Raw genomic sequence first — 24,853 nt, 5'->3', positions numbered from 1 at the left:
AGCCAACACACAGTTTTAAAATCAACCCTGTGCAGCCAGTGTTGGTGCGAGAGGAATGAGGCGCAGGGAGGAGAGGGAATGATGTGCTCTGAGTCCAGTTCATGCTGCAATGTCCAGTCCAGTCAGGAACAGACAGGAAGGTGTGTGTTTGTGTGTGTGTGTGTGTGTGTGTGTGTGTGTGTGTGTGTGTGTGTGTCGTCTGTAACAGAGTGAGTGCGTGTCTTCATGCTGAATCGTCACTCTGTTGGTGAGCTGTTCCAAGGAAGTCTCTGTAACAGAAACACATGAGGGTCAGGAGGTCCAGAGAGACCCAAAAAACAGAGAAAGAGAGAGAGAGAGAGAGAGAGAGAGAGACGATGAGTCGTTATTTATGCTGTAGGTCTCTCTGCTCTGGTTTTACTGGTCCCGCACACTTAACATCAAATAGAACCAGTCTGACACCTCTGCTAAGAACGCCATGTGCCCCCTGGTGGCATATATGTGCACTGCATATATCTGATAAATACACTTGAATAAACCCCCAAACAAAATCTGAAGACAGGGGAAAATGACAAGAGTTCACGTTCAGCTGTGGTGGATCAGGAGCAGGTTGTAAGTAGAGCTTCAGAAGAAGAAGAAACAGGAGCAGGAGACAACAAACAGGGAGAGGAGGTCATTTATTACAAACTGTTTAAACACAGTTTCAGACCACAGCCTGAAAAAGACTGAATCTGCTCTAAAATGTGGATTCAGTGTGATTTCCTGTCAGGTAATCAGCGAGGCCTCTGAGGCTTCTTCAAAGATCCTGAGGGTTAGACCCTGTTTGTAATGGATGACCCCCTCTCCCTGTTTGTTGTCTCCTTCTTCTGTTTCTTCTTTGTGTATTTTGGAGCTCTACTTACAACCTGCTCCTGATCCACCACAGCTGAATGTGAGCTCTTGTCTTCAGATTTTGTTCAGGATGTGCTCATCAAGTGTTTCTGCTGAAAAAGCTCCCAATCCTGGCGTAGAGGTCTCAAAGACTTGTGTGGTTGGTTTACTTGGTGTTGGAGGGATAACTGACACCTGTCTGCTATGACGATGCTGGATTTAAGGGATGTACTGACACAGCACTTGTTTCTTCGCTCCAAAGTCTTTGCTGATGTGAAAAACAAATCTTATCCAAATCTCTGATGTGACAAACAGATAGCACAGTCAGTGAAGCAGCAGTTTCTTTTTGAAAACTAACGTCCTCTACAGGTGTGGGATAACGTACCTGAGGATGTTTGGCAGCTCTGAGCTCCTGTAGATGAACTTGTGTTTGTAACCCAGAGAGGCAGGGAAAGGGACAAACTGAACCTTGTGACCGCTGAGACTCTTTGACTGTGAGGCCATGTTGTAGAGCTGTGGGAAGAGTTGTCATATGTTTAACCTGACACCCAAATCAATCCACGTCTGGCCATATTCATCTCTCCGAACGGAAAACATGTTTGTGCTGTGTGGTGATGAAGCTCCAACCTGAGAGCGGTTTGTTACCTTTTTGCCCAGGTGAAAAGGAACCACGCTGTCGTCCTCAGCGTGGAGGATCAACACAGGACAGGATATATGATTCACACTGAGGAGACACAAGGCTTCACTTTAACCTTTCTGACACAAGGACAGGAAGCTCAGGCTGCAGTTCAAACATGAGCCTCCAGGAAGTACTACTAGAACACACTCTGACCCCCTGGTTCTGCTTTTTACAGATGAAGTTCTGGGTGCATCCGAATAGTCCTTTTTTGATAAGGAACCTTCCAAACTGAAGAAATGACCTGGAAGCATTTAAGCGTCTGCCATGATAAGTGCTGTTCAAATTCTCCAAAAGTTAAGGAAAGGAGGGTTGTTGCTTCCTTTAATATCTCCTTTAGCTTAGGAAACACCGGACCATCCTTTTCAAAAGGAAAGGGGAAGTAAACACCCCATAATGTCTTGCGGCACGTGACGTGTACAAATATGGCTCCTGACGAAAGTTTACGGAAACTTACGATGGAGAAGAGACGGAAATTATGTGAGTACTGTTGCTTCTCTAACATTTACGATCATGTGTCTGCCTGAATGTGTTTATTGTGTTCACGATGTATGAACGTCAGAAAGATTTATAACCCCAAACGTTTGGTGGCAACTCCAAACTGAAACAATGAATCCTAGTGATAGATGTAATAAGGTTTATCAAAATCAATAAAAGAAGGAGAAATGAGGATTTTTACAATACTCCAAATAGAATAAATTCAAACAATGTTCATAATGAATGATGTGAATGAAACAGGGGGTATAGTGTTTCTCACAGTCTGCTGTATTATCCACAGTCCTCTTGTGTTATCAGGCTTCAGACTGTCAACATTTATCGATGCTCTCACCAAGCTCACACACACTGTATGACCAAAGACAAAACACCATCACAGGTAAATCTTCTGATCATGGATTGGTAATGTTAACCGCTGAAGACACCAAACCACCCTGTGAGATAAGGCAGAGGACAAATGTGCTTCTTGTAGTTCATTTTCAGAACATTGTAGTTCGTCGTGGCTTCCCTACGTCACAAGTAATTGTCGTCACATAAATATGACATCAAAGTGAAAGTGCAGTCGAATTCCTCTTTGGCTGCAGCTCTCCTTTCCTCTCATCTTTTCCCCTCCTTCCCTTGACCCTGTGACGTTTTTTATTGGGGTTAAGGTAAAGTGGATAGGAAAGGACTTAGGAAGGACTATTCGGATCCACCCACTGATTCTATCAGACTCCACCTGCAGCATCAGAGGTCAGCTCTGATAAAGACATGAGGAGTCTGATAATCAGCTTTGACCTCTGAACAGCTGAGGGTTCATTAGCTGCTGCTAACAGACTGCTTCAAGACCCACAGCAGCTGTTTGCTCATTTGTATTTTGACAAACCTTTAACAGCTGAACAAACTCCACAAAGCTGTTTCTCCTAAAACGCTCCAGAGCTCACTGTGTCAAACTAAAAGATTCAGATCTTAAAAGAAAAAGGTCTGAAGCAAATTCCTGTGTTAGCTACAGCAGCTCTTAGAGCAGGCCCCAGGTTTCTCAAAATGCTCCAGTCTGTGAAAACATCATCTGCATTGTGATCACACACACACACACACACACACACACACACACACACACACACACACACACACACACACACACACACACACACACACACACACACACACACACACACACACACACAGGCGGTCCTAGCTACTTTGGCACCCTGGGTTACCCCCCCCCCCCCCCATTTCACTTTATGACATGCTGCTGAGCCTGGAGCTGTTTATAGACTCAAGCTTAAAGGCACTGAAACATAGTTAAGAGTTTATCAGTTACCAGCCTCCTCCACCACTAACAACCGGCACTAGCCCTTCAGAAAAAACATATTGGTCTATCTCTAGCTCCGGCTCCTGAACAAAAACTCTTTGTAAACATTTCTCTGTGAAACTTCCGGTAAATCAAACAAAGAGGTCAAAGGTCACTGCTTCGTTAACAAGAAGGAAGCTGGAGGTCTCCTACTTTTCATCACTGGCAAAACGGATGTTGTTGGCTGTGATGGCATCCAGGAAGAACCAATCAAAGCCAGGCAGGTATCGGTACACCTGAAATACACACACACACACACACACACACACATACATACATACACACTTAATGCAAACCAGACAAACACCTACACTCCCTGTGTATGTCTGCGTGTTGAAGTGTGTGTGTGTGTGTTACCATGGAGAAGGGGTGGCTCTTGGCCTCCTCTCTGATGTTGGTGAAAGGAGACTCCAGGATCAGCGCGTCAGGAGGAGTCCCTGAAAACCAAAGCCAACTGTTTATCCTTTCTGACCACTTGTCAGACAGAAAATTAGGTCTGAGCTGCACCCCTTCCTGCACCCCTTCCTTCACCCCTTCCTTCACCCCTTCCTTCACCCCTTCCTTCACCCCACAGAGGAGCCACAGAAGCTCATGAACACACACTAATTGATGAATGAAGGTGAATCAACCTGTCCTGGGAGGAAAATGTTGCCACAAAGAGTGAACACCAAGTAGGAGAAGAAAGGCTGTCAAAAAGTAATTTACTTGTCCCTGAACTGACTGACATGTGTGATATCTGGAGTCTGTGCCCCCCCTTCATGTTCCCTGTGTGGGGGCGCTCTGTATTTCTGAAGCAGAGGGGGGTCAGGGGGCAGGTATGGTTAAATTTGATCATTGCTAGTTATGCTCAGGGGTATCAGCCAAATGTATTAATGCATTTTAAAGTTTGCTCGAGCCTCACTGACCCTCCTCCAGTTTGTTTTCCAGCTTCCTGTCCTCAGCCAAATTACATCTCTGATATCAGCCTGAAGGTCTTTTTTCAAAACCTACAGCAAGCAGAGGTATTGCTGCTGCACCAAAGTTTATCTGTGAAGGTGTGAGTGTGTGTGTGTGTGTGTTACCTCGGTCACAGAGTCTTCTGACCAGGTTGGTGGCGACTCTGAAAAACAAACAGTCATACTTAAAAAAGTTTCTGCTGCTGACCTCAGTACAGTGTGTGAGACTAAATACAAGTTTCTGCTTGTGTGTGTTCTTCTACCCTGTCCCCAGAGAGTGACCCCAGACATAAAGCGGGGTTTGGTTGTCCAGCCTTTGTTTCAGCCAATCATAGATGAACAGAGAATCGGCCGTCATGCCCCCCTCTGAGGGAGAGCCCTCTGAATCCCCCCATCCTGGAAACACACACAGGATCACACACACACACACACACACAGGATCACACACACACACACACACACACACACACACACACACACACACACACACACACACACACACACACACACACACACACACACACACAAACACACACACACACACACACACACACACACACAAACATACATGCATACAGAGTCAGCTGACAGCATAACAGCAGACTGACTGTGGAACAGGTGTGTGTTTTGTTTCTTACCTCTGTAATCAAATGTGACGACATGATAACCAAATGAACTGAGGACCTGAAAGAAGACAGGCAGACCAAGAGAGCTAAGTCTATGTAGATTCAACCACAAAGGGTTTGTGTGAGTGTGTGTGAGTGTGTGTGTGTGTGTTTATGTGTGTGTATGTGTGTGTGTGAGAGTACCTTGTACAGCTGGACTCTGTGGTCTCCTCCTCTGCAGAAAAGATTCAGTGTTCATCGGTCAGGTACAAGGTCACACAGGACATTAGAATACAGTGGAATAGAATAGACTTTATTTGTCATTGCACAAAAAGCGACTGACGAGCTGTGGATGTGTTTCTGTGTGTGTGTGTGTGTGTGCATGTGTGTGCGCACGTGTGTGTAAAGGAGAGTCACCTGGTCCCTGCGTTTCCATGGAGATAGAGGATCACTGAGTGGGAGGAGCTTAACATGGAGTTATACCAGTCGCCATGTTTTCCCTGAGCTTCTCTCCACATGTGAGAGGGAACTGTGTGCCTGAAACACAAAATCATCCATCACACCAATCCAACCAATCGAGCATCATTCAACCAACTGACCAATCAGACTATCATTCACAAAACCAATCAGACTACCAACCAACCAACATTTTATTAACCAACCAACCAATCCACTTACCGAAGAGCAAATTAATATACCAGCCAGCCCACAAAATGACCAGTCTCACTCAGTCCATTACTTATTTAACTTACTAATGAATTAACCAACCAATAAGTCAACCAACCAAACACAAACCCACCAACGACCCTGTCGATCAACCAACCATCTAACAAACCAGTCAGTTAACTAGCTAGAAATGCGTAGGAAGGGAGCAGCTTTGTGCTGTCCTCAGAAACACCTGCAGGTGTGTCATTTCACAAGTCAACAATGAGTATTACCAGACGCCAATCTTCAGTCCAGACTCGGGTTCCAGGTAGAAGTTGTGTGTGTGGTTCAGTCCCTGGTCCTGAGGTCTCTTCAGGTCTATGAAGAAGGGCATCCTCACTAGTGGAAGAGGATCAGAGAATCAGTGACTAAACCAGAACCTTCTCCAGTTAAACTAAGACTACACAGACTTGATTATCTTTAGAAGAAGAAGACCAGAGGCTTTCACATAGACCTGGACTTGGTTAGGAGAGAAAACCCAGCCCCACTCCACCCAACAGTTCTCTTTAAGTACAGGGTTTCTGTCTGATGGTTAGCTCTCCTGTTAGATGGGTGGACTGGGTTTTGGAAGCTCTTCTTCCTGGAGGCCTCTAAGTGCACATGCTCACCAAAGTTGAGGAAGACAAGTTTGGCCTGGATGGATGGACAGAGTTTGATGATGAAAGGGATGGAGATGTAGACCACCAACAGCCAGAGTAAAATCCTCTTCAGCTTCCCTACCAGACCCAACCTGCAGAGAGAAAGCAGAGACCCACATCAGGACAGACCACAGAGCCCACAGACCTGCTGACTCACGACAGTACCCACTATTCATCCATCCTGGTGTTAACACATTTACAGTGGCTGGGACAGGGCACTCAACAAACAGTGAGTGTTAATCAGTGCAGGGTTTAAACCTCCCTGATGAGCTGCACCTGGGTCACTCAGTCCTAAAACCTGCCTACTTCAAGGCTTCAGCAGAAAAGCGGCCCAACAGCACATTTCCTGTTTCAGCCCCAAACTGCTGGATACAGAGCCCCACAGTGCTTTCGCCTTGGTGTCCCACAGTGGGATTTTACACAGTGTTTCAGAAAATAAGGGGTGTGAAACAGGGAGTGTGAGCCTGCTGTCTCTGAAGCTAACTGCTCAGTGTCTGCGTCTGGCTGAACCCTGGCCACGTGGAGGTCTGGATTTTACCCATAGAGTTAGTTGTTATTTTTCAATACTGTCACTATATTTAGCATCTTTTCAAAGCCCTCTGCATCAGCAGAGCTAATACTGCAGCTAGATGTGCTAGTTCAGGTAATCTGAGGTCACTTCTTCAAACTGTCGTTGTGTTCCTCAACAGCAGAATTTACTAATTGAACATCAAGCTGTATTAATGAAGACTTAAAGCCAGGGACTGAGCACATAAACCTTTCAGGAAAGTATCTCCAAAGGAAATAAATCAGCACAGAGTAAAGCACAGTTCCTCAACGACTTCAACAGTGGAGTTGCCCCCTGCTGGTCATTGGAAGGAGAGCAGGTCTAAAACATACCCATATGTTTGCTTCACATATCAAGCTCAGAGGTTTCATCCAATTTTAGAATCTGTAGTCAAACAGAAGTGAAAACATCACATCTGTCCTTGAAGTCCTCTTCTGGTCTCTTTGTCCTTTGAACAAGCTGCTCTGATCTATTTGAGACCAAAGATGTTAAACAATAAATTTAGAAGCTATCTGAGTTTTCTCAGCGTGTGAGTGTGTGTGAGAGTAAGCTGATATCTCTGCTGTCACAGGACCCAGGAGCTCAGCCCGCTTCATTTATTCATGGAGCTGGAATCTACTCCTTCTGCAGGACCTCCGGAGTCCATCAGTAACATCCCAACCTGCTTCTTATTCACCCCCTAACTAAAGCACTCCTGAAGCAGGCGTTAGAGGGTCTGTCAGACACATTTAGGGCTGGGAACCAAACTCTGGTTCTTTTATGGCACCAACAGAAATGTTTCAGTAGTCCTGACTATTAGGGCTGGGTGATAGAGCATTCTATTCATATCTCAATATTTTTAGGCTATGTCGCGATATACAATATATATATATCTCGATATTTTGACTTGGTCTTGGGATGTTGCTTTGATGCATACAATCAAACCAGAATGGCAATGCTCAATATGTGTATTTGGTATTTAATTTGATTATTCACTCAAATTATGTATCAATTTTGATGTTTGAACACATTGGACCAAAATTTGTTTGAAAAAAATCAGAGTAGGAAAAAGTCTTAATTTTCAATGTGGAAACATCAAATGTGCAGTAATTCATTTCTTAGAACTTTGCCCAAAACTTTGCTCTACCAGAGGCATGAAATAGTTTTTCGCAAGCAAAATGAGCTGATTTTTACATTGTGATGACGCTTTACTTAGTTTTTAAGTGGTATAAAATTACTGGTCGGAGTTTAAGCTTGCAAATGTCTCTCCGATGTGTTATATTAAGTCGTCTAGGGACAAAATATCCACCTAAATACAATACCCGAGGCATGAATCAGCTCTTGGCAAGCAAAATAAGCTGGACAGGCCAGGACACTCAGCACACGTATACTACATACAACTTACACACAAACAGTGAGTGGGCAAAGTCCAGATGAAGTACAGAGAGGACAAAACAGGAGCAGTAGTGGTTAGGGTTAAAGGACAGACCAAGTGCATGAGAGTGGATCCGGTACAGGACTAAAAGACCAACACTGGACACAGCTCAGGGAATATACAGACAAAAACAAAGCAGACAAGTATCTGCCACAAACAGGTCAGAGAGGGCCAAAAGAGGACAGAAAGTTCAGCTAAAGAGCATAAAGAGGAAGTACAGAGCAACAGCAGGATGAGTCAGCCACAGAGTGACCGTGTCCTTCTTATAGGTTCACACATAAAGAACAACCAGGTCTGGTTTTCACTTTGACCTTGATTTATCTACAGGTCACATTCAAACTTCAACCAGATTTTATTTTCCAACTTCAGCCAGTGGTTAAAGAAATGCTAAGCTATCATAGCTTCCAATAAAGGGCCTGATCTACTAAGATCCCAAATAACAAGCACTAAACTGAAAACTTCTTGGGCTAAGAGTGGTGTGCTTCTTTCACCCATCTTTGTACGTATCATGGTTTGATTTTAACCTACATTTGATCATCTTAATCCTCTCAAAGAGGAGTTTTCATCATGACTGACAGATTTGAACAAAATCAGTCATTTTATTTTCCAGCTCATTCTAAAAGACATGTTTTGGACTCGACCTGCTGCTCTGGTATCACTCCTCCCTTTATTCTGCAGTTCATCCTTTCATCCCTGATCACACGTTCACATTCTTCAACATCAACCTGTCACTTTCCAAATCAACCCCCATTTCTTCCTTACTCCTGACACAGCTCTCTGACCCTGTGATGGTCTCTGCTTGGTTTGAGGGAAAGTGGAGGGAAAAGGTCTGGGACTGTGAGGATGTTTCCTCTGTCACACCTGATCACAACTGAGCAGAAACACAGCTCTCTCTCTCTATCACACACACACACACACGCACACACAGCGTGTAGATCTGGTATCAGAGCTCTCTCTGGTCTCGGTCGCTCCGCTGACAGCAAGCTGCAGGACTATTAGCTGATCCCACTGTGTGTGCTGCAACCTCAAGGTTACACAGAGGTGAAGCTGCTGCAGAGGAGAGGAGAACTGGGGTGTGTGTGTTTATGTGTGTGTGTGTGTGTGTGTGTGTGTGTGTGTGTGTGTGTGTGTGTGTTGGTTCATCGTATTACCCCCTGTCACAAGTTCAGAGGAGGTGGAAAGCATATCAGACGTGACTGTAGTGTGTGTGTGTGTGTGTGTGTGTGTGTGTGTGTGTGTGTGTGTGTGTGTGTGTGTGTGCACGTGTGTGTGTGTGTGTGTGTTTTAACACACTGACTGGTGTAGAAGCTATGATCTGTGTGTTTAGAACATACACCTGCAGTAACCTGAGCTGCTGACTCAGTAAAAGTTGCAGAGACAGAACACACCTCATGCGTAGACTGAGGTCTCCATGGTGCAGCAGAGCGATGGTCCTCTTGTGTATTGATTTTGAACGTATGACCCAGTTCAAAAAGCGGTACAAGCACATGGTTTTCAAAAGGTACAAGGAGGAAGTAGGGCTTTAGAGATCAGGTGCTTTCATTAATGATGTATTGTATTGTGTATGTATGTGTTTACTAACAGCCTTTAACACACATCAGTGGATACATGGAGGCCAAAGATCTTTTAGTCAGACATGATCACATTCAGACACAGGTTCACTCAGCATTCACTTCTAGCTCCTGAAGGCAGAGGAAGACCCGCCTCTATCGCTGCTCGGCCAATCACATGGCCGCATAATTCATGCTGGCTTTGTCAGGTTCCCCAGAATATATCTCAGGGGGTCCCTGCTCTGTCTGTCCATCAGTTAGGGGGTCCTTGGTCTAGAAAATGCTGAAGACCCCTGCTCTACAGGAAAAACAGTCAGCGCAGCAGCAGCTTTAGTCTGTTCTCACACTAACACAAGACCACAGCTTCTTATTTCTCCACCTCCATTAGAATAAATGATAAGGCCTAAACCCACGCAGTAAGAGCAGTGAGTGCTCATCTGGGCTGCAGCCAAAACTCAGTCTGCTAGTCACCCCATTACAGAGACAGAAGAAAGATAGAGGGATATGTAATGGGATGGGTCATCGTTCCATTTCAGGGAGCTATATACCAGTACAAAGGGGAGTGATGGCAGAAGCACTGAGAGGCAGACATACAGATGGAGGAACAGACCAAGAGACGCTGTCCTGAAGTCTAAACAGCATGGAAACACACAGATGGACTGGAATTTGTCAAACAGACTGTCACTAGCAGCTGAAAATCAGGTTACTGCAGGCAACCTGACACCACCTGCACAGGTACTGCACTAAGTGGAGTCTGAAAACACACACACAGGGAGAGAGGGATGCTGGGGCTGAATGGTTTTAAATGCAGTAAAAATACACTGTCACACAAATAGTGAACTTGAACTAATGTGTAGTGAAAGACTTCTCTTCACTATAAACCACTCCACGCTGTCTGAATGAGGAGGGCTAGAAAAGAGGTCTACTCAGTTTCATCTCAGTCACTGTGCAGACTCACACCATCATACACTCACAGCTGCCAGGTCCCTGTGTGAGGATGTGTTTTTTCTTTGACTTTTCATGGACGATCATAGCGTCTGGGAGGTGGAGCCTTTAGTTATCAGGATCCTCTTCTTTGGAATATCTTACCAGTTGAGGTCTAGGGGACAGACATGGTCTCAACCTTTAAGAGTAGACTCAAAACTTTCCTTTTTGATAAAGCTTACAGTTAGAGCTGGATCAGGTCTGAACCACAGAATCTGACACACAGGGCTCCTGTTTCCCTCTCTCTATCTGTCAGTCTAACTTCTGGTCTTAATGTCCTATTATAGTTACTGACCATACACCTCTCTGGGAGGCTCTGAGTTTGTCTTGTAGGTTCCTCTGGATTGGTGATGTGGACGGTCTGCTGCTGTGCTCCTGTCTGACTCCAGCTGCTACAGCTTTTTATTGTTTCACCACCATCACCATCATCACTACAACACCTACGGACTCTGTCTACCCAACCCAGACTCCTCAGATGTCTAACATGAGTCTGGTTCTGTCCCAGGTTTCTGCCACCCGCGGCCCTGAACAGGAGAAGTGGCTCGGAAAATGAATGAAAGAATGATTTGGCACTGTATAAATAAAGATTGACTGTTTGAAAGCATATGAAGGGGGCTATTTTAAGTGGCGGATTAATCTACATGTAGAACTCCAGTATTTGTGTGTGTGTGTGTGTGTGTGTGTGTGTGTGTGTGTGTGTGTGCGTGCGTGCGTGCGTGCGTGCGTGCGTGTGTGCGTGCGTGCGCGCGTGTGTGTGTGTGTGTGTATTAGTGTCACTGAGAGTAGCTCTGTTCTCTTATTAGTATGTCTTCAGTAGTTCACAGTCAGTGCAGACGCTGACTCAGGCTAACAGAGAGTACTCTTCTTTTAATCCTCAGCCTAAGAGGCCTGACGGCGCTCTGTGACGGCGCTCTGTGACCCTGGAAACAAACCTGTGACAATATTTACACCCCATCAGCAGCTCTGTCCCTTCCTGTCTGATTCTCACACCATGATCTGCAGTCTGATAAATTATTCTTCAGATCAGTGGAGTCCTGAGAAATGTGTCACTTCCTGTCAGTTACTCCTTCACACACAGATCAAATTTTAGCCTTCACCTCAGTTTGAAGGAGGTGGCCTTAAATCCATGCAGAGACATTGAGTGCGGCTCCAAACGGTGTGGAGCTTACCTGCTTCCACCCTGTGTGAGGAGCTTTCACTGCTCTCTGAACAGGCTCCACTTTAAAAGCTGAAAGATGCTTTAGTTTGTTACTTGGTGTTTGCTCAGTTTTTTGTGTCTCCTGTTGGTGGGACCAGCATGCATTGCAGGTAGCTGAGTTGTTGAGTCTGACCTTGTGTTGGTGTTTAAGCTGCTGTTAATGAGGATTACACAGCAGAAGAAGAAGGCAGACAGGAACAGCTTTAGAGCACAGCTTGGGCACTGGCTCACTCAGTCTTTGTCTTAACTTTGTTCATTCAGACGATGAGTGGATTCGTCAGTAAAGTAGTGACTGCAGAACTATGGAGAGCAATTGAGGCCAAAGTTAAAGCAGGAAGAGACTCTGATGACTGAAAGAGTTTCACTGAGTTTGAGAGGACTTCCTGCCTGTGCTGTTTTCAGTCACCTGACACTTACTCTGCAGACCATACACTCTTCTTAGTCTTTTATAGATAATGCTTTAAAGTTACGGCAGCAGGTTAGTGTTGATGCAGAGCTCATTATGAAATACTTGGTGTAAGACCTGAACGGAGGATCTTTCACTCCTGATGGATTCATTCCAGATTCATTTCAGTGGATAGATGGACTGACTATAGAGACAGTTCAGGGCTTGTTAGAGCCCGAAATGCAACAATGAAGAGAAATATCATTAAGAGAAATGTGACAAAACCCATAAAACAATTTTAAATTACAATTTTAGTTTCATTACAATTTTTATTGTCTCATTCCTTTTTTTTAAACATTTTTTAAATTACATTTCAGGTTTCATTATTATTTACATTTTGTGTGTTATTAAATTGTTTTTATCACATTTTGGGTCATTGTTGTAAATCAGGCTTAAACAGGGCTGTACATTCAGAGACACCCTGCTTTAACGTTATCAGTCACAGTCAAGTGATAAGACTCACATCTCTCTCCTGTCTGTGCTGTTACCTCGAAGCTGCAACCAGCAGCACTTTAGCCTAACTTAGCTTAGCCCAGACAGAGTGAGCAGGAGGAGCTTGCTAGCCTGGTTCTGTATCTATAAGTTGTGTCTCAAAAAGATAAAGGATTGTAGAAACCTGTCAGAGTTACAGGTTACTTGCCGCTGTTTTTTTAAAATCATCATTTATTTAACACATGAATACACTTTGACCCTTCTCTATGTTACCCTTAGTTCAGGGTGTTTATCTGCAATGTTTAATCTTAATCTTTAATTCTTTAATATTTGGAAGATGAGCCCAAACTACATGAATTTCCCTTCTGGGATGAATAAAGTATTTTTTATCTTATCTTGTCTATCTTATGTTACATAGATATATCTCTCCATCAAAATTACACAACACCTGGTTTGACCTTCCTGTAAAACAGCTTATAAACATTAACACGCACAGTGATCAGCTGATCTGATGTCTGAAGTTACCATAATACCTTCTTCCACCTGGCTGTTTAAGATCTCGTCACATGTCGTTACATCCTCAGCAAGTCACCATCCTAAAAATTATGTTTGACTAAACAACATCCACAGTATTTCAATCCTGAAGCAATGTACAAATAAAGCGTCCTGGAAACACAGCATTAGCCTCTAAGGTCACTAGTTTTAAATGCTGCCTAACAAATGACCCAGAGCTTGCCTTAGAAATGAAAAATGTAAACCTATCATACAGTATTTTGTGACACTTGTTGGTAAAATTTTAAATTTAATGTAAAAGTATGTGCTGAACGTCAATTTGAAGAGGAATAAATCCTTTCCTAATAGGGTTCCAGATCATCTGATTATCTTTGAACCTCGCTGCACCTGAAAACAGAACATCAGTGATCAAGCACTCTGAGATAAAAAACTTCATTGAAGGATTTCAGCAGCACATTCACAGATTTATGAGTCCTTTCAATATCTTTGAGACATACCTCCCTCTGGCTTACCCTGACTGACCACTCACACTAACATCCCCTCAAATACCTGCACTTGTAACACCATCTACAGCACACCTGTAAAGGTAACCTGATGATGTCAGGGCTGGAATAGTTGGGTCGTGCTGGAACAGCAGCTTCCTGTCCTACTGGTCTGCCTGCCTGACTCACTGAAAGCAGAGGAACCAGTCAGCGGGACCTGTGACACACTGGTCCGGTGTGGCTCAGACACTCCTGTTCATCACCTGTTCAAACTTTGACGCTGTGGCAGAAGCCATCCTGGGTCATGCCTGAACTTGTGCTATTTGTGTCTCTGCTGATAAAGACAGGGGTAATGCTCTCCCCACAGCCAGTCAATGTCAAAACCTGCTCCGGTCTAAGTCTTACCTCCTGAAAGGTTTCCCCATATTCCCCTCCTCTCCCGGGCCCTGCTGGTCGCCCGCTGCGGGCCCCCCTGCTCCCCTGCCGGGATGCTGCTTCAGGTCCGGGTCGCTGTCCAGCAGAGTGCCAGTGGTGCCGCTGTCATGCTCGGTAGTCAGCGAGTTATTCCTCTTTCGCATCACTGGAGACGATACAAACAAACAGAAATGAACCGGATGAAAAACGCGTGAATGACGGGCCTGTCAGCGGGGAAGGGGGAGGCCGTTCGCTAGCCGGGCGGTGGAGGAGTGAGGGGCGGTTAGGACGGAGCTGTGTCCCCGCTGTGTGTTAAGCTCTGTACCCGCAGTGAGATCTGCAGAGAGCCGCGGAGCAGCACGGTGCTGCTTCCGCCAATCACGGTACGGAAACACAATCACGTGGTTTTACTGTGCTGCGTCCACTGCCCCCTGGGAGAGTCGGAACAACGACTACCAAAACAAAAAAAATCTCTTTACGGAAACTAGTGCATGATGCCTTCAGGAACACTTCGTAAAAAAGAGTGATGGAAGAAGTTAATTCTATGTTGGCCAGGAGGTTTTGAGGATGAACACTGATAATGAAATAGTACACTGAATGTTATGGGAATCTAGACAACTTCTAGGAAAAATTTTTTTTACAGCCAATACATAAAAAAGTGAGATGATTAAATCGATTTATTATTGACTGATACTGGAGAAGGGGTGGCAATCAATATGTTCTACTCTTTTCATCCTTATTTGTATATTTAAAAGATAGTATGAGATTAACATTTTTTTCTGTCTAGTTTCTTTACCCTTTTAACATAATTGGTATTGTGTTTTTTTATTTATGACTTAAAGTTCCTGCCTTTTTCATTCAATGAATGTCAATTAAGTATTAGTTTTAATGAGTAAGCACTTTAGCCGTAGAAAATCAGGATCATTTTATCCAGCAAAAAATGATTTTTACTACTGTAACTCAAGCAGTGAATTGATGATGCAGAAATATTTCACACATTGAATACGCGGTGTACAAGAAATACTCCCCATCTGTTTGGTGAATTATTTTCTTTAGTGTGTGTTGACGACCCAGGTTACCAGTACATTAAAACTTTGATATAAGCACTTACTGTATGTGCAGGTTGTATTAGAGAAATTATTTCTGGTATGTTTCCGTTGAGAGACAACATGCAGCATCCGACCTGGTCATTCAACATCAATGCAGACTTCGTGCCAGAAATTTTAACAGCCCACTCTCACTCAACACCAAGAGGTTTTACTCCCCTTACTGTAGCAGAGGTGTGTAGGGAGAGGTGTGTAGGGAGAGGGTGTAGGGAGCAGTTTGGAAAGGCTCTAAGAAATATTTTGCATTCACCCATACTTTCTCCACCTGTCATTTGTACTTTACAGTGACAGATATGCTCTCTGGGTGTGGTTGTACAAGGCACACGTCTGAAGGAAATGTATCACCCATGGATGATCTCGTTTAACTCAGCCCCTTTATGTAGAAATTGATCAAAACTGAATCAGATGCTGGGCCATAAGCAGGGCTGGGTACCATTTCAATCAAATCAATTCCAGTGTGGGTTCAGTGTCGTTGTTACATGTGGATTTTCCTCTACATCACATGATCGGTGATGAGCTTTACATTCCAAAAACCTGGTGACTCAACAGTGCCAGGGGTGTAACCTCTTCTCCACAAATCTTATCACTGCCTCATTTTGACTTTCTCCTAGTTCATCTCACCCTTCATCTCTGAGATGAACAGAATTTCTGCTCCACATGGACACCTCGTATAAACCGGGGTGAAGGGAGCTCTCTGAGCAAAATGCCAACACATGTTTGAAATATTTGCAAACACAAGATATGAGAAAATGTAAAAAGTCAAAATGTGTTTGAGTGGGATGAGAGGTTACATGGAACAGGAGACCACAGCACATTGAATACAGTGCATTCCTTTAAGTTATGCTGCTGAAGAGGTATTAGATGTGTGTCTTCTTGCATGTGATGTCATTCTTTTTTTGTTGAGCTGAGCCAAACTTTTGATCCCTCTCTGCAGTCCACTATAGTCCTCTTCTCAAAATTTATTTTTTTAAAAATCTATGGACAACTCAATTTCTACTGAGGCTGAATCCTGATAAATTTATCAAACTATTAGGAACAAATAGCAGAAATGAAATTCTGGTGCTTTTTTTGAATCAACCAGTCTCAGAAGTTTAGGACTGATCCTTGGTACCCAAGCCAGCCTGCTACGGTTGCAGATGGGGTCAGCTCAACCCCTGAACTTATTTTCATCTCAAAAACCAAACACTAAGAGGAACTTTCCCTTGGTATTCTCATGTACTTTCCAGTCAACATCTGATATTTCAGTATTCTATGGATTTTATACCCCTGTATAAAATAAATTCAAGTGAACACTACAGGGTGACAGTTCTTTAAGGACTCAAAGAACAGGAAAAAAATAATAAAAACAATAACTTTTTCTAAGGCTGTACTTTAAACACTTAGAGTCCAGCACACTGATCAACTTTTGAAAATTCAGTAACAGCATCCTTTGAGTATGGAAATGTCACCAACAAACGGAGTTCTGATAGACAGTGAGCAGGAGTTCATCTGAGACATTTGATCCATTTCTCTCCTGCACACCTGTTCATGAAATATATGAGAAGAGTTTTGCAGATAAAATATTAAAAAAAACAAGTGCAACATTCCAAAGAAAAGAGAGTAAAGAACCATCCTGTTACACAGTCTAAACACTTAAAGTTAACTTCACACCAGGCTCTGAGAAGGCAAACAGCCAGTATCCTAGTTCAGGATTTAGGGTGGGTAACAAGGGGGCCAAGTCCCCCCTTACCAACCCTCTTTCTACGCCACGTTTTTTTGTTCTTTCCTACAATTTAAACACATTTCACTGAGGTCCCTTTGTTCTGAGTTCAAACATATTTACCATATCACTGCCGCGTCCTTTTCCTGGTTCACCTGAACACAGCACGAAGAAGTCACGAAGTTTACAGCGACTCTAAACTACATACAAAAAATGGTTAAACAAAACAAAAAATGTATATATGAAAAAGTTTTCTGCCCTCCTCATAAAAAGACAACACCAGACTATAAGAGGTATCAAGTCTCTCTACAGTTGAGGGAAGAAGAGCGCTGCTGATCTCTGCACACTGGATTTGTTTCTATCCGGCCGCTTTGGAGCATGCGCAGTTCAACAATGAGAAGTCTGGCGTTGTTTTGTGACAATTTTGAGCACACAAAAAAAGTGTTGTCTGAAAAAAATTAATCATATTCTGTAAAAAAATGATTTAAGTGAAAACCAAAGCAGTTTGAGCGAATGACAATCAATGATAAGTCCATGAAAGCCTGGCATTGGGCTGTGATCCAACCGGTTTCTGTCACTGAAGCGTGTTCACAGGGCTCTGTCACCTACCTGTATTACCTGTCAGGGTGGACGGGCGACTGCATATAAAGAAATGTAACAGCATTTTTTTTTTTTTAAACAAGAGCGGGTCTCTTTTCATAAAGCTTCTTTCATATATATCAAAATGATTTAAATCTCAGAAAGTATTCATATAGAGATTTCCTGGGAGCTTAATGCTGCTTTTAAAAAAAGCACAAACAGAAACGGTTAGTGTCTGAGGTTTGACCCAATGCGGCTACCGGAGTTATACGTCAGCGAGTCACATGATCAAAACATACGCTGCAATTTTAGCGCGAAACTCGGTGACACAGAGAGAAATCGGGGGGCCGGCGTATGCCTTACTTTGATAAGGTTTTATCGTCTTTAGATTAAAGTTTGATTTTTAAATAAAGCGTCTCTCTGTGTAAGTGTTTCCGGAATGTTCTGCGAGAAATCCATCGAGTTAATCAGAGAACTCCACCGGATGAGTGACGGTCAGCTGCCCGCTTTCAACGTAAGTAAACCCCTCAGATGGGCTGGAAACCTGCTGGAAACCCAGGGTGTTGATCTCCAATGTTGGGTTTCAGACTTTCCGTTTAGGGCACATTTGATGAGAACATAACGGTTCTTTGTTTACTATTAGTGAAAGCAGAAGGTGTTCAAGAGAACTCTGCCGAACGTCAACAAGTTTTGTTACTAAAGCCATGGACACGTCGGTCTAAGAATGGGTAGGCTGGGTGATAGGTAAGTCAGGGGTAAGGAGGTTGCTTAGAAGGGATGTAAGTTAATAAGTAGGGAGGTTAGTTGATTTGTAGGAATAATGATTGATTGGTAGGGATAAAGGATAGTAGGAAGGGATGTAGCTTTATTAGCAGCGATGACGCTTTATTAGTAGGGATTTATGTTTGTAGGTACAAATGAAGGTGGATTAGTATGATTGTCGGTCAACTAGTGGGGATGTAGGTGGATTAGTAGGGATGTAGTTTGATTAACAATGATAAAGCTGTATTAGTAGGGGTGTAGCTGTATAGGTATTAATGTAGGTGGAGTATTATGAATGTAGGTTAATTAGTGGGAATGTTGGTTGATTAATGGGAAGGAAGGTTGATTAGTAGGGATTTAGGTTGACTAGTAGTTAGAAGGGTTGATTATTAGAGATGTAGGTGATTTAGTAGGGATGTAGCTTTATAAGTAGGGATGTAGGTTGATTAGTGTGGATGTAGGTGGATTAGTAGGGATGCATGTTGATAATTAGGGAGGAAGGTTGATTAATAGGGATTTAGGTTGATTTGTAGGTAGGAAGGTTGATTAGTGGGAATGTAGGTTTATCAGTAGGTAGGAAGGTTGATTATAAGAGATGTAGGTGGATTAGTAGGGATGTAGCTTTATTAGAAGGGATGCAGGTTGATTTGTAGGTAGGAAGGTTGATTAGTGGGGATGCAGGTTGATTAGTAGGTAGGAAGGTTGATTAATAGGGATTTAGGTTGATTTGTATGGATTTAGGCTGATTAGTCGGGAGGAAGGTGGAGTAGTGGTGGGGTAGGTTGATTAGTGGTGTTGCAGGTAGTACCAGGAGGTAGATTTGTCTAGCAGTCAGAAGATTACTTCCACCTTGACATTTAGTTCTAGGTTTACATGAAAGACCCAGAAAAAAAGTCACAGATAGTTAGCTGCAGGAATAAAGCTGAATTTTCAAACTGGGCTCTTACTTTGGGACCGTTACCTGAAGATGAGCCTCACCGTGCAAAGGGTGGCAGTCATTGTTTAGAGGCGGGGTAGCTGTCGACTGTATCTGCTTGCTGCACGGTGATGCTCTCAGTTACAGGACTGGATGTTAAATCCCTGAAGTCACTGCAGCTTTCTTGGGTCCATAGTGGAGTTCTTGGTGGGTACCTGGTGGTGGCTTGTGGATGGTGTCGGAGAGAAGAATCTTCAGATGTGGACCCTGATGTCATTGTGTGACAGCGTCTGTGTGACAGCGTCTGTGTGACAGCGTCTGTGTGACAGCGTCTGTGTGACAGCGTCTGTGTGAGTCAGACCTGGTTGTACATCTCTTAGTTAGACACTGTTTGGCTGCATTGTGAGATCCAGATGGGTCCTTCCTTTTTATCCACAGCCAGTGTCTGCTTTCCTCAGCAGTATTAGTCATGGCTTTGGTTGTCTGTCTGTGCAGCTGCCCTCTGATACTGACCCCCTCCCCAGGAGCCTTGATGTGGACCTGGCAACAAAGCCCAGCATCCTTCCTCAACCAGCCACATGACTACACACCAGCATCTTTCCTGAGCTTCAGCTGTGGGCTGTGTGTCACAGCCTCTTCCTTTCATATGCTTTGTCACTGCACCCCTCCTGGGAACTCTCAGTTCACAATAAAACACTCACTCTCTACACTGGGAGACCCCTACACTATATTATACTGTGTTTATCTGGGGTCACAGGGTCTATGATTGCATCCAACATGATCATCTGGCTTCTGAACAGTCACTTTAAACTCCATTGGACATGTTTCATCTCGGGATGCACTGATACCGATCCAGGTATTGGTGGATTGGTGCCCCTCAAAGCTGGATGGGTATCGGTTGGAAGGGGCCGATCCATGGTGCCGATCCATGGTGCCGATCCATGGTGCCGATCCATGGTGCCGATCCATGGTGCCGATCCAGGCAACCAGCTCTTTGCCTTTTTTCTACTGGCACTCTTGGATACTTGATTTGGAATGTTACCTCTGATGCACTTTCATTGTTTTTTGCTGAATCACCAGTCTACGGGGTAAAAAATATCACAATTGAATATTAATTTCTGCACATTCTGAAGCATGCTTTTTACCTAACTTGCAGGAAAAAAGTTCAATATTTTATTGTGAATTAGATATTCTCTTCAGTAATTCCATATACTCATTGTTTTTACCTAAAACATTACCCCCAGTAGAGCATGCAGGTTGTTCTTTTTTTGACTCTGGAATCGGATCAGTATCAGTATCAGTCGATACCCAAAGCCCAGGTATTGGTACTGAAACCATTAAAGTGGGATTGGTGCATCCCTAGTTTCATCATATGACAGAGTAGCATGAAGGAGACAGCAGAGCAGTCTATAATAATGTAAAGAACGCCAGCTGTTAATAAACCCTGACCTGTGAGAGCTAAATGATCCATTTTCCTCTAATCTTCTGGGTCATCGCAGTGACGGCTGTGAATTTTGAAGCTGTTGTGTTGTTTTTCTCAGGAGGATGGACTCAGGCAGGTTCTACAAGAGATGGAGGCTCTCTATGAACAGAACCAGACTGATGTGTGAGTCCTGACAGAGATTATTAAGACACACCATTTCTTTTTACAGGCCCCAGGTGTTTGAACCAGGAGACAGCTTTTTCATTTGCTTATTTCATAAAAGTTTGATTTAGAACATTTTGTTAAATGTTTTTTCTGTTCACTCTGGACTCCTGTTTTTATCATTTAGTGTATTAATCTGCTTTGTGTGTCTGTGTGTGTGTGTGTGTGTGTGTCTCAGTAACGAGGCGAAGGCTGAGGGCCGAGCTGACCTGATTCCCTCCATCAAACTGCGTCACTGCTGCCTGCTGAGGAACCAGCGCTGCATCACAGCTTACCTGTAACCACCTGACACATTCCTGGTCACCTGCACACACACACACACACACACACACACACACACACACATACACACACACACACACACACACACACACACACATACACACACACACACACACACACACACACACACACACACACACACACACACACACACACACACACACTCACACTCACACACACAAACACACACACACACACACACACACACACACACACTCACACTCACACACACACACACACACACTCACACACACACACACACACACACACACACACACACTCACACACACAAACACACACACACACACACACACACACACTCACACTCACACACACACACACACACACACACACTCACACACACACACTCACACTCACACACACACACACACACACTCACACACACACACACACACACACACACACACACACTCACACACACAAACACACACACACACACACACACACACACACACACTCACACACACACACACACACACACACACACACACACTCACACACACACACACACACACACACACACACACACACACACACTCACACTCACACACACACACACACACACACACACACACACTCACACTCACACACACACTCACCTGTCGGTGTGTGATGTGTCAGCACACGTTAAAGCTCAAACCTCTCTGTCCCATCAGGTATGACCGCCTGCTGAGGATCAGAGCCCTCCGATGGGAGTACGGCAGCGTCCTTCCGCCAAATGTTCGATTCCACATGTGTGCGGAGGAGGTGAGTGTGATGTCACTTCCTGTTGGAACATTTCTGTAGTCAGCATGTAGACTCAGGCTCCATCCCAAACCAGCCCTTACACACTACCCCTTCACAGCCAGGAGTGTCACTCCAAATGAAGTCTCACTCCCGGCTGTGGAGGGCACTTTAATTGAAGTGGGAGGGTATAAATATGACCGGCAGGAATTTGGAGGCCCTCTTCACTTCACCGGAACACCGAAAACCTCATCGCAATGTAAACAGAAAGACGCTCTCTGTCTATGGCTGTTACGCTGTGGCACAGATTGCTAGGCCGCTAGGATCGCTGTGCAGGGTTGATAAGAGCTGTATGTTTCCAAAGCAACACTTAGATTGACACAGAGATAACAGTGACACACATGGGTTTCATTGGGATAGGGCAGATACCTGCTCCCCTGCCTCCTGTGTGTGTGAAATGAGAATCATTCCCTGTTTGGAGCCGCACCAGCTGTCTCCTTTTTTCTACTTTACAGTCGTTAAATCAGAAGTCTTCACAATGACAGGAGCTCTATTATACTTCAGATCATTTTAAATGATTCCATGTCTATCAATGCTATTGCCATCTGACATTTCCAATCAAACAAATGAATTCATACCACCAACTGTGCTCACAGTGGAGGTGCCAGGGCTGCATGATCAAATCAAACGTCAGCAAAGAGATACATCTGCTTGTTTCATGTAATCTTTTACACCACGCTGATTATCTCTCAGAGTGACAAAGGTGTGGGGAACATGTTTGATACAGGCAGCACTTATATTTATATGTTGTTTCCTCCTCCTGACTTTGACACTTCCTGTTAAAGTCGTTGAAAGTGTGCATGGATGCAGGCTCGCTGTTTAAGGGCTGAACAGCCCACTCCCCCTCAGCACTACGTGGTTTGGGACGGCCCTCAATGTGGCAGACTCCCCGCGAGAATGCGCCAACAGAGGGTTAGTGTGTAAGGAGAGTGTGTAGGGGGCGGTTTGGGAATGAGCCAAAGTGTTTTCCTGTCTCTCTCTCCGTCTCCATCGTCCCAGGTGCAGTGGTTCAGTCAGTATAAGAAGTCTCTGGCCTCCTTCATGCGCTCCCTGGGAGGGGGCGAGGGTCTGGACATCACTCAGGACATGAAGCCTCCAAAGAGTCTCTACATTGAGGTGAGACTCATGACTCTGATAACAGCTCCAGACTAAGGGCCAATCCCAATTGTGTACGGCGAACAGAAGTCTGATGATGGAGCAAAGAGTCCAGACTTTGGTTCATTGGTCCATAGCTCCCTCCTCCTGTCTTCAGCAGTCTGTTGGTGGGCTCTGATGGTCCAGCCTCTGGTTCTTCTTCTGCCTTTGTCTCAGTGATGGAGGTCTTTCTTTCTGCGCTCCGACCTGTCAAAGCTGCAGCTTAGAGTCTCCTCTTCACATTAGCTAAAACAGAAACTGGGACACTACCACCTCCTCGAAGCTGTGAAGCTCGAAGCTGTTGTCTCTTAGAAACTGGTCTTCTGGTTCTGGTTTGGCTCTGCCAGACCTCTTCCTGTCAGAGTCTCCAGTCCCAGTGTGTGTGTGTCTCTGGATGCTGAAGGAAACTCTCTTCACTGAGCTCACCTTGACTGTCTTTGTCTCCATTTCTCTGGAGCAAAGAGCTCTTTCTGGAAATGTCCTGATGCTCTGTCTCTTTCTGCATGATTCGTTTTTTCCTGCTCGTTTTTACTCGGCTTTGTGCAGAACAACACTGTTCACCAACTCTCAGCATGGGGGTCTGCTCCCACGCTGTGTTCAGCTCTACTTTATTCACACAGAGATGTTGGAAGGGATCAAGGAAACTTGGGACACTTGTAGAAATTGGTGGCACCAACTTTCAAGGCTTGATGGATCTGATTCCTGCTAAACAGCAACTTCAAGTTGTTAAAGGGCTATTCTTATGAACTGCTAAACTATTTTCAAGTGTTCATGTTCAAGGTTTTGAATATTCTTGACTTTTTGACCTCTGGCAGTCGAAAATGAACTTTATACCATTTCAGTCTGTTTGTTGAACTTGAACTGTCTAAATTTCAATGAAAAACTGTTTTTTTTTCAAAGTTCATAAAAAGTTCCAGAAAGTTCACCTCATTAACTGCTGCAGCTGCGTCACGTGATGCTGACACCCTCATGCGTGTGTGTGTGTGTTTTCTCCAGGTGAGGTGTTTGAAGGACCATGGAGAGTTTGAGATTGATGATGGGACGGTGGTCTTGCTGAAGAAGAACAGTCAGGTGAGAGCAGACCCGTGGTCTGTGCTCTGTGGAGGAGGCTGTGTCTGACAGTGCTGCCTCCTCACTGCTAACACTGGTTCATACAGAGCACTGCTGTCTGCTCTTTAAATGCTGATTCATCCACAAAGAGGACACAGCTGTGATCAGACTGTCTTTACTTCACTCAGAAACGCCTGCCCTGACGTGTCTTTTGTGGCTTTTTGTGTCTTCACAGCACTTCCTGCCACGGTGGAAATGTGAGCAGCTGATTCGTCAGGGTATCTTAGAGCACGTCATGTCCTGATGTTGTGATGTGGGAGGAGTCGGGTGAAACTGGAGACCTCCTGATGTTAACAGCAGAGCTGATCTAATGTTAAAACAAGGTTGTTCCAATGTGTACACAATAAAATGTTTCCTTTTCTTAAAGTTTGAGCTGCTCTCAGAGACTTCTTGAATGAGCTTCAGCTGCTTCATCCGCAGCTGAGGGGTTTTTAGAGCAGGGGTCTGTAACCTTTGCATTCAAAGGAGCCGTTTCACCTTATCTCACCTGGATTAGAGTCATTCTGGAGCCATGAAATCTACTTTATCATCACAACAAAGACCACACAGTGTGTAACATTCAATACACAATGTAAATATATGAAGTGACTTTCTAAACAAG

The 24,853-nt window shown here is 44.3% G+C and overlaps 2 protein-coding genes across 3 annotated transcripts; one reads left to right on the top strand and one right to left on the bottom strand.

Annotated features, from left to right (window-relative positions):
* Positions 1 to 6: 6 nt before the first annotated feature.
* abhd12 (abhydrolase domain containing 12, lysophospholipase) lies at positions 7 to 17,396 on the bottom strand. Of its 2 annotated transcripts, XM_074675649.1 has the most exons (14): positions 17,144 to 17,396; positions 14,207 to 14,381; positions 6,207 to 6,328; positions 5,832 to 5,937; positions 5,311 to 5,430; positions 5,098 to 5,128; positions 4,927 to 4,972; positions 4,552 to 4,684; positions 4,415 to 4,452; positions 3,711 to 3,790; positions 3,507 to 3,589; positions 1,495 to 1,573; positions 1,235 to 1,362; positions 7 to 269 (listed from the first exon to the last, which is right to left on the bottom strand). In XM_074675649.1, exons 2-14 carry the CDS (start codon positions 14,377 to 14,379, stop codon positions 224 to 226), a joined length of 1,185 nt encoding a protein of 394 aa, XP_074531750.1. In that variant the 5' UTR covers positions 14,380 to 14,381; positions 17,144 to 17,396; the 3' UTR covers positions 7 to 223. The 2 variants fall into 2 exon arrangements, with proteins under 2 accessions (XP_074531750.1, XP_074531751.1); XM_074675650.1 differs by lacking the exon at positions 17,144 to 17,396 and having other exon boundaries at positions 14,207 to 14,584.
* A 453-nt stretch (positions 17,397 to 17,849) lies between these two features.
* Positions 17,850 to 24,587, top strand: gins1 (GINS complex subunit 1 (Psf1 homolog)). Its single transcript, XM_074676409.1, has 7 exons — positions 17,850 to 18,113; positions 20,819 to 20,883; positions 21,101 to 21,199; positions 21,882 to 21,972; positions 23,008 to 23,124; positions 24,139 to 24,213; positions 24,428 to 24,587. The coding sequence occupies exons 1-7, from the start codon at positions 18,039 to 18,041 to the stop codon at positions 24,494 to 24,496; spliced, it is 591 nt and encodes a 196-aa protein (XP_074532510.1). The 5' UTR covers positions 17,850 to 18,038; the 3' UTR covers positions 24,497 to 24,587.
* The last annotated feature ends 266 nt before the right edge of the window (positions 24,588 to 24,853 follow it).

This window comes from Halichoeres trimaculatus, unplaced genomic scaffold, assembly GCF_033239565.1.
Source record: "Halichoeres trimaculatus isolate MK-OKI-2021-1 unplaced genomic scaffold, fHalTri1.1 fHalTri1_scaffold_8, whole genome shotgun sequence".
Lineage (NCBI taxonomy): Eukaryota > Metazoa > Chordata > Actinopteri > Labriformes > Labridae > Halichoeres > Halichoeres trimaculatus.
Note: the sequence above shows the minus strand (reverse complement) of the source record. Positions and strands in the feature narration are given on the sequence as shown.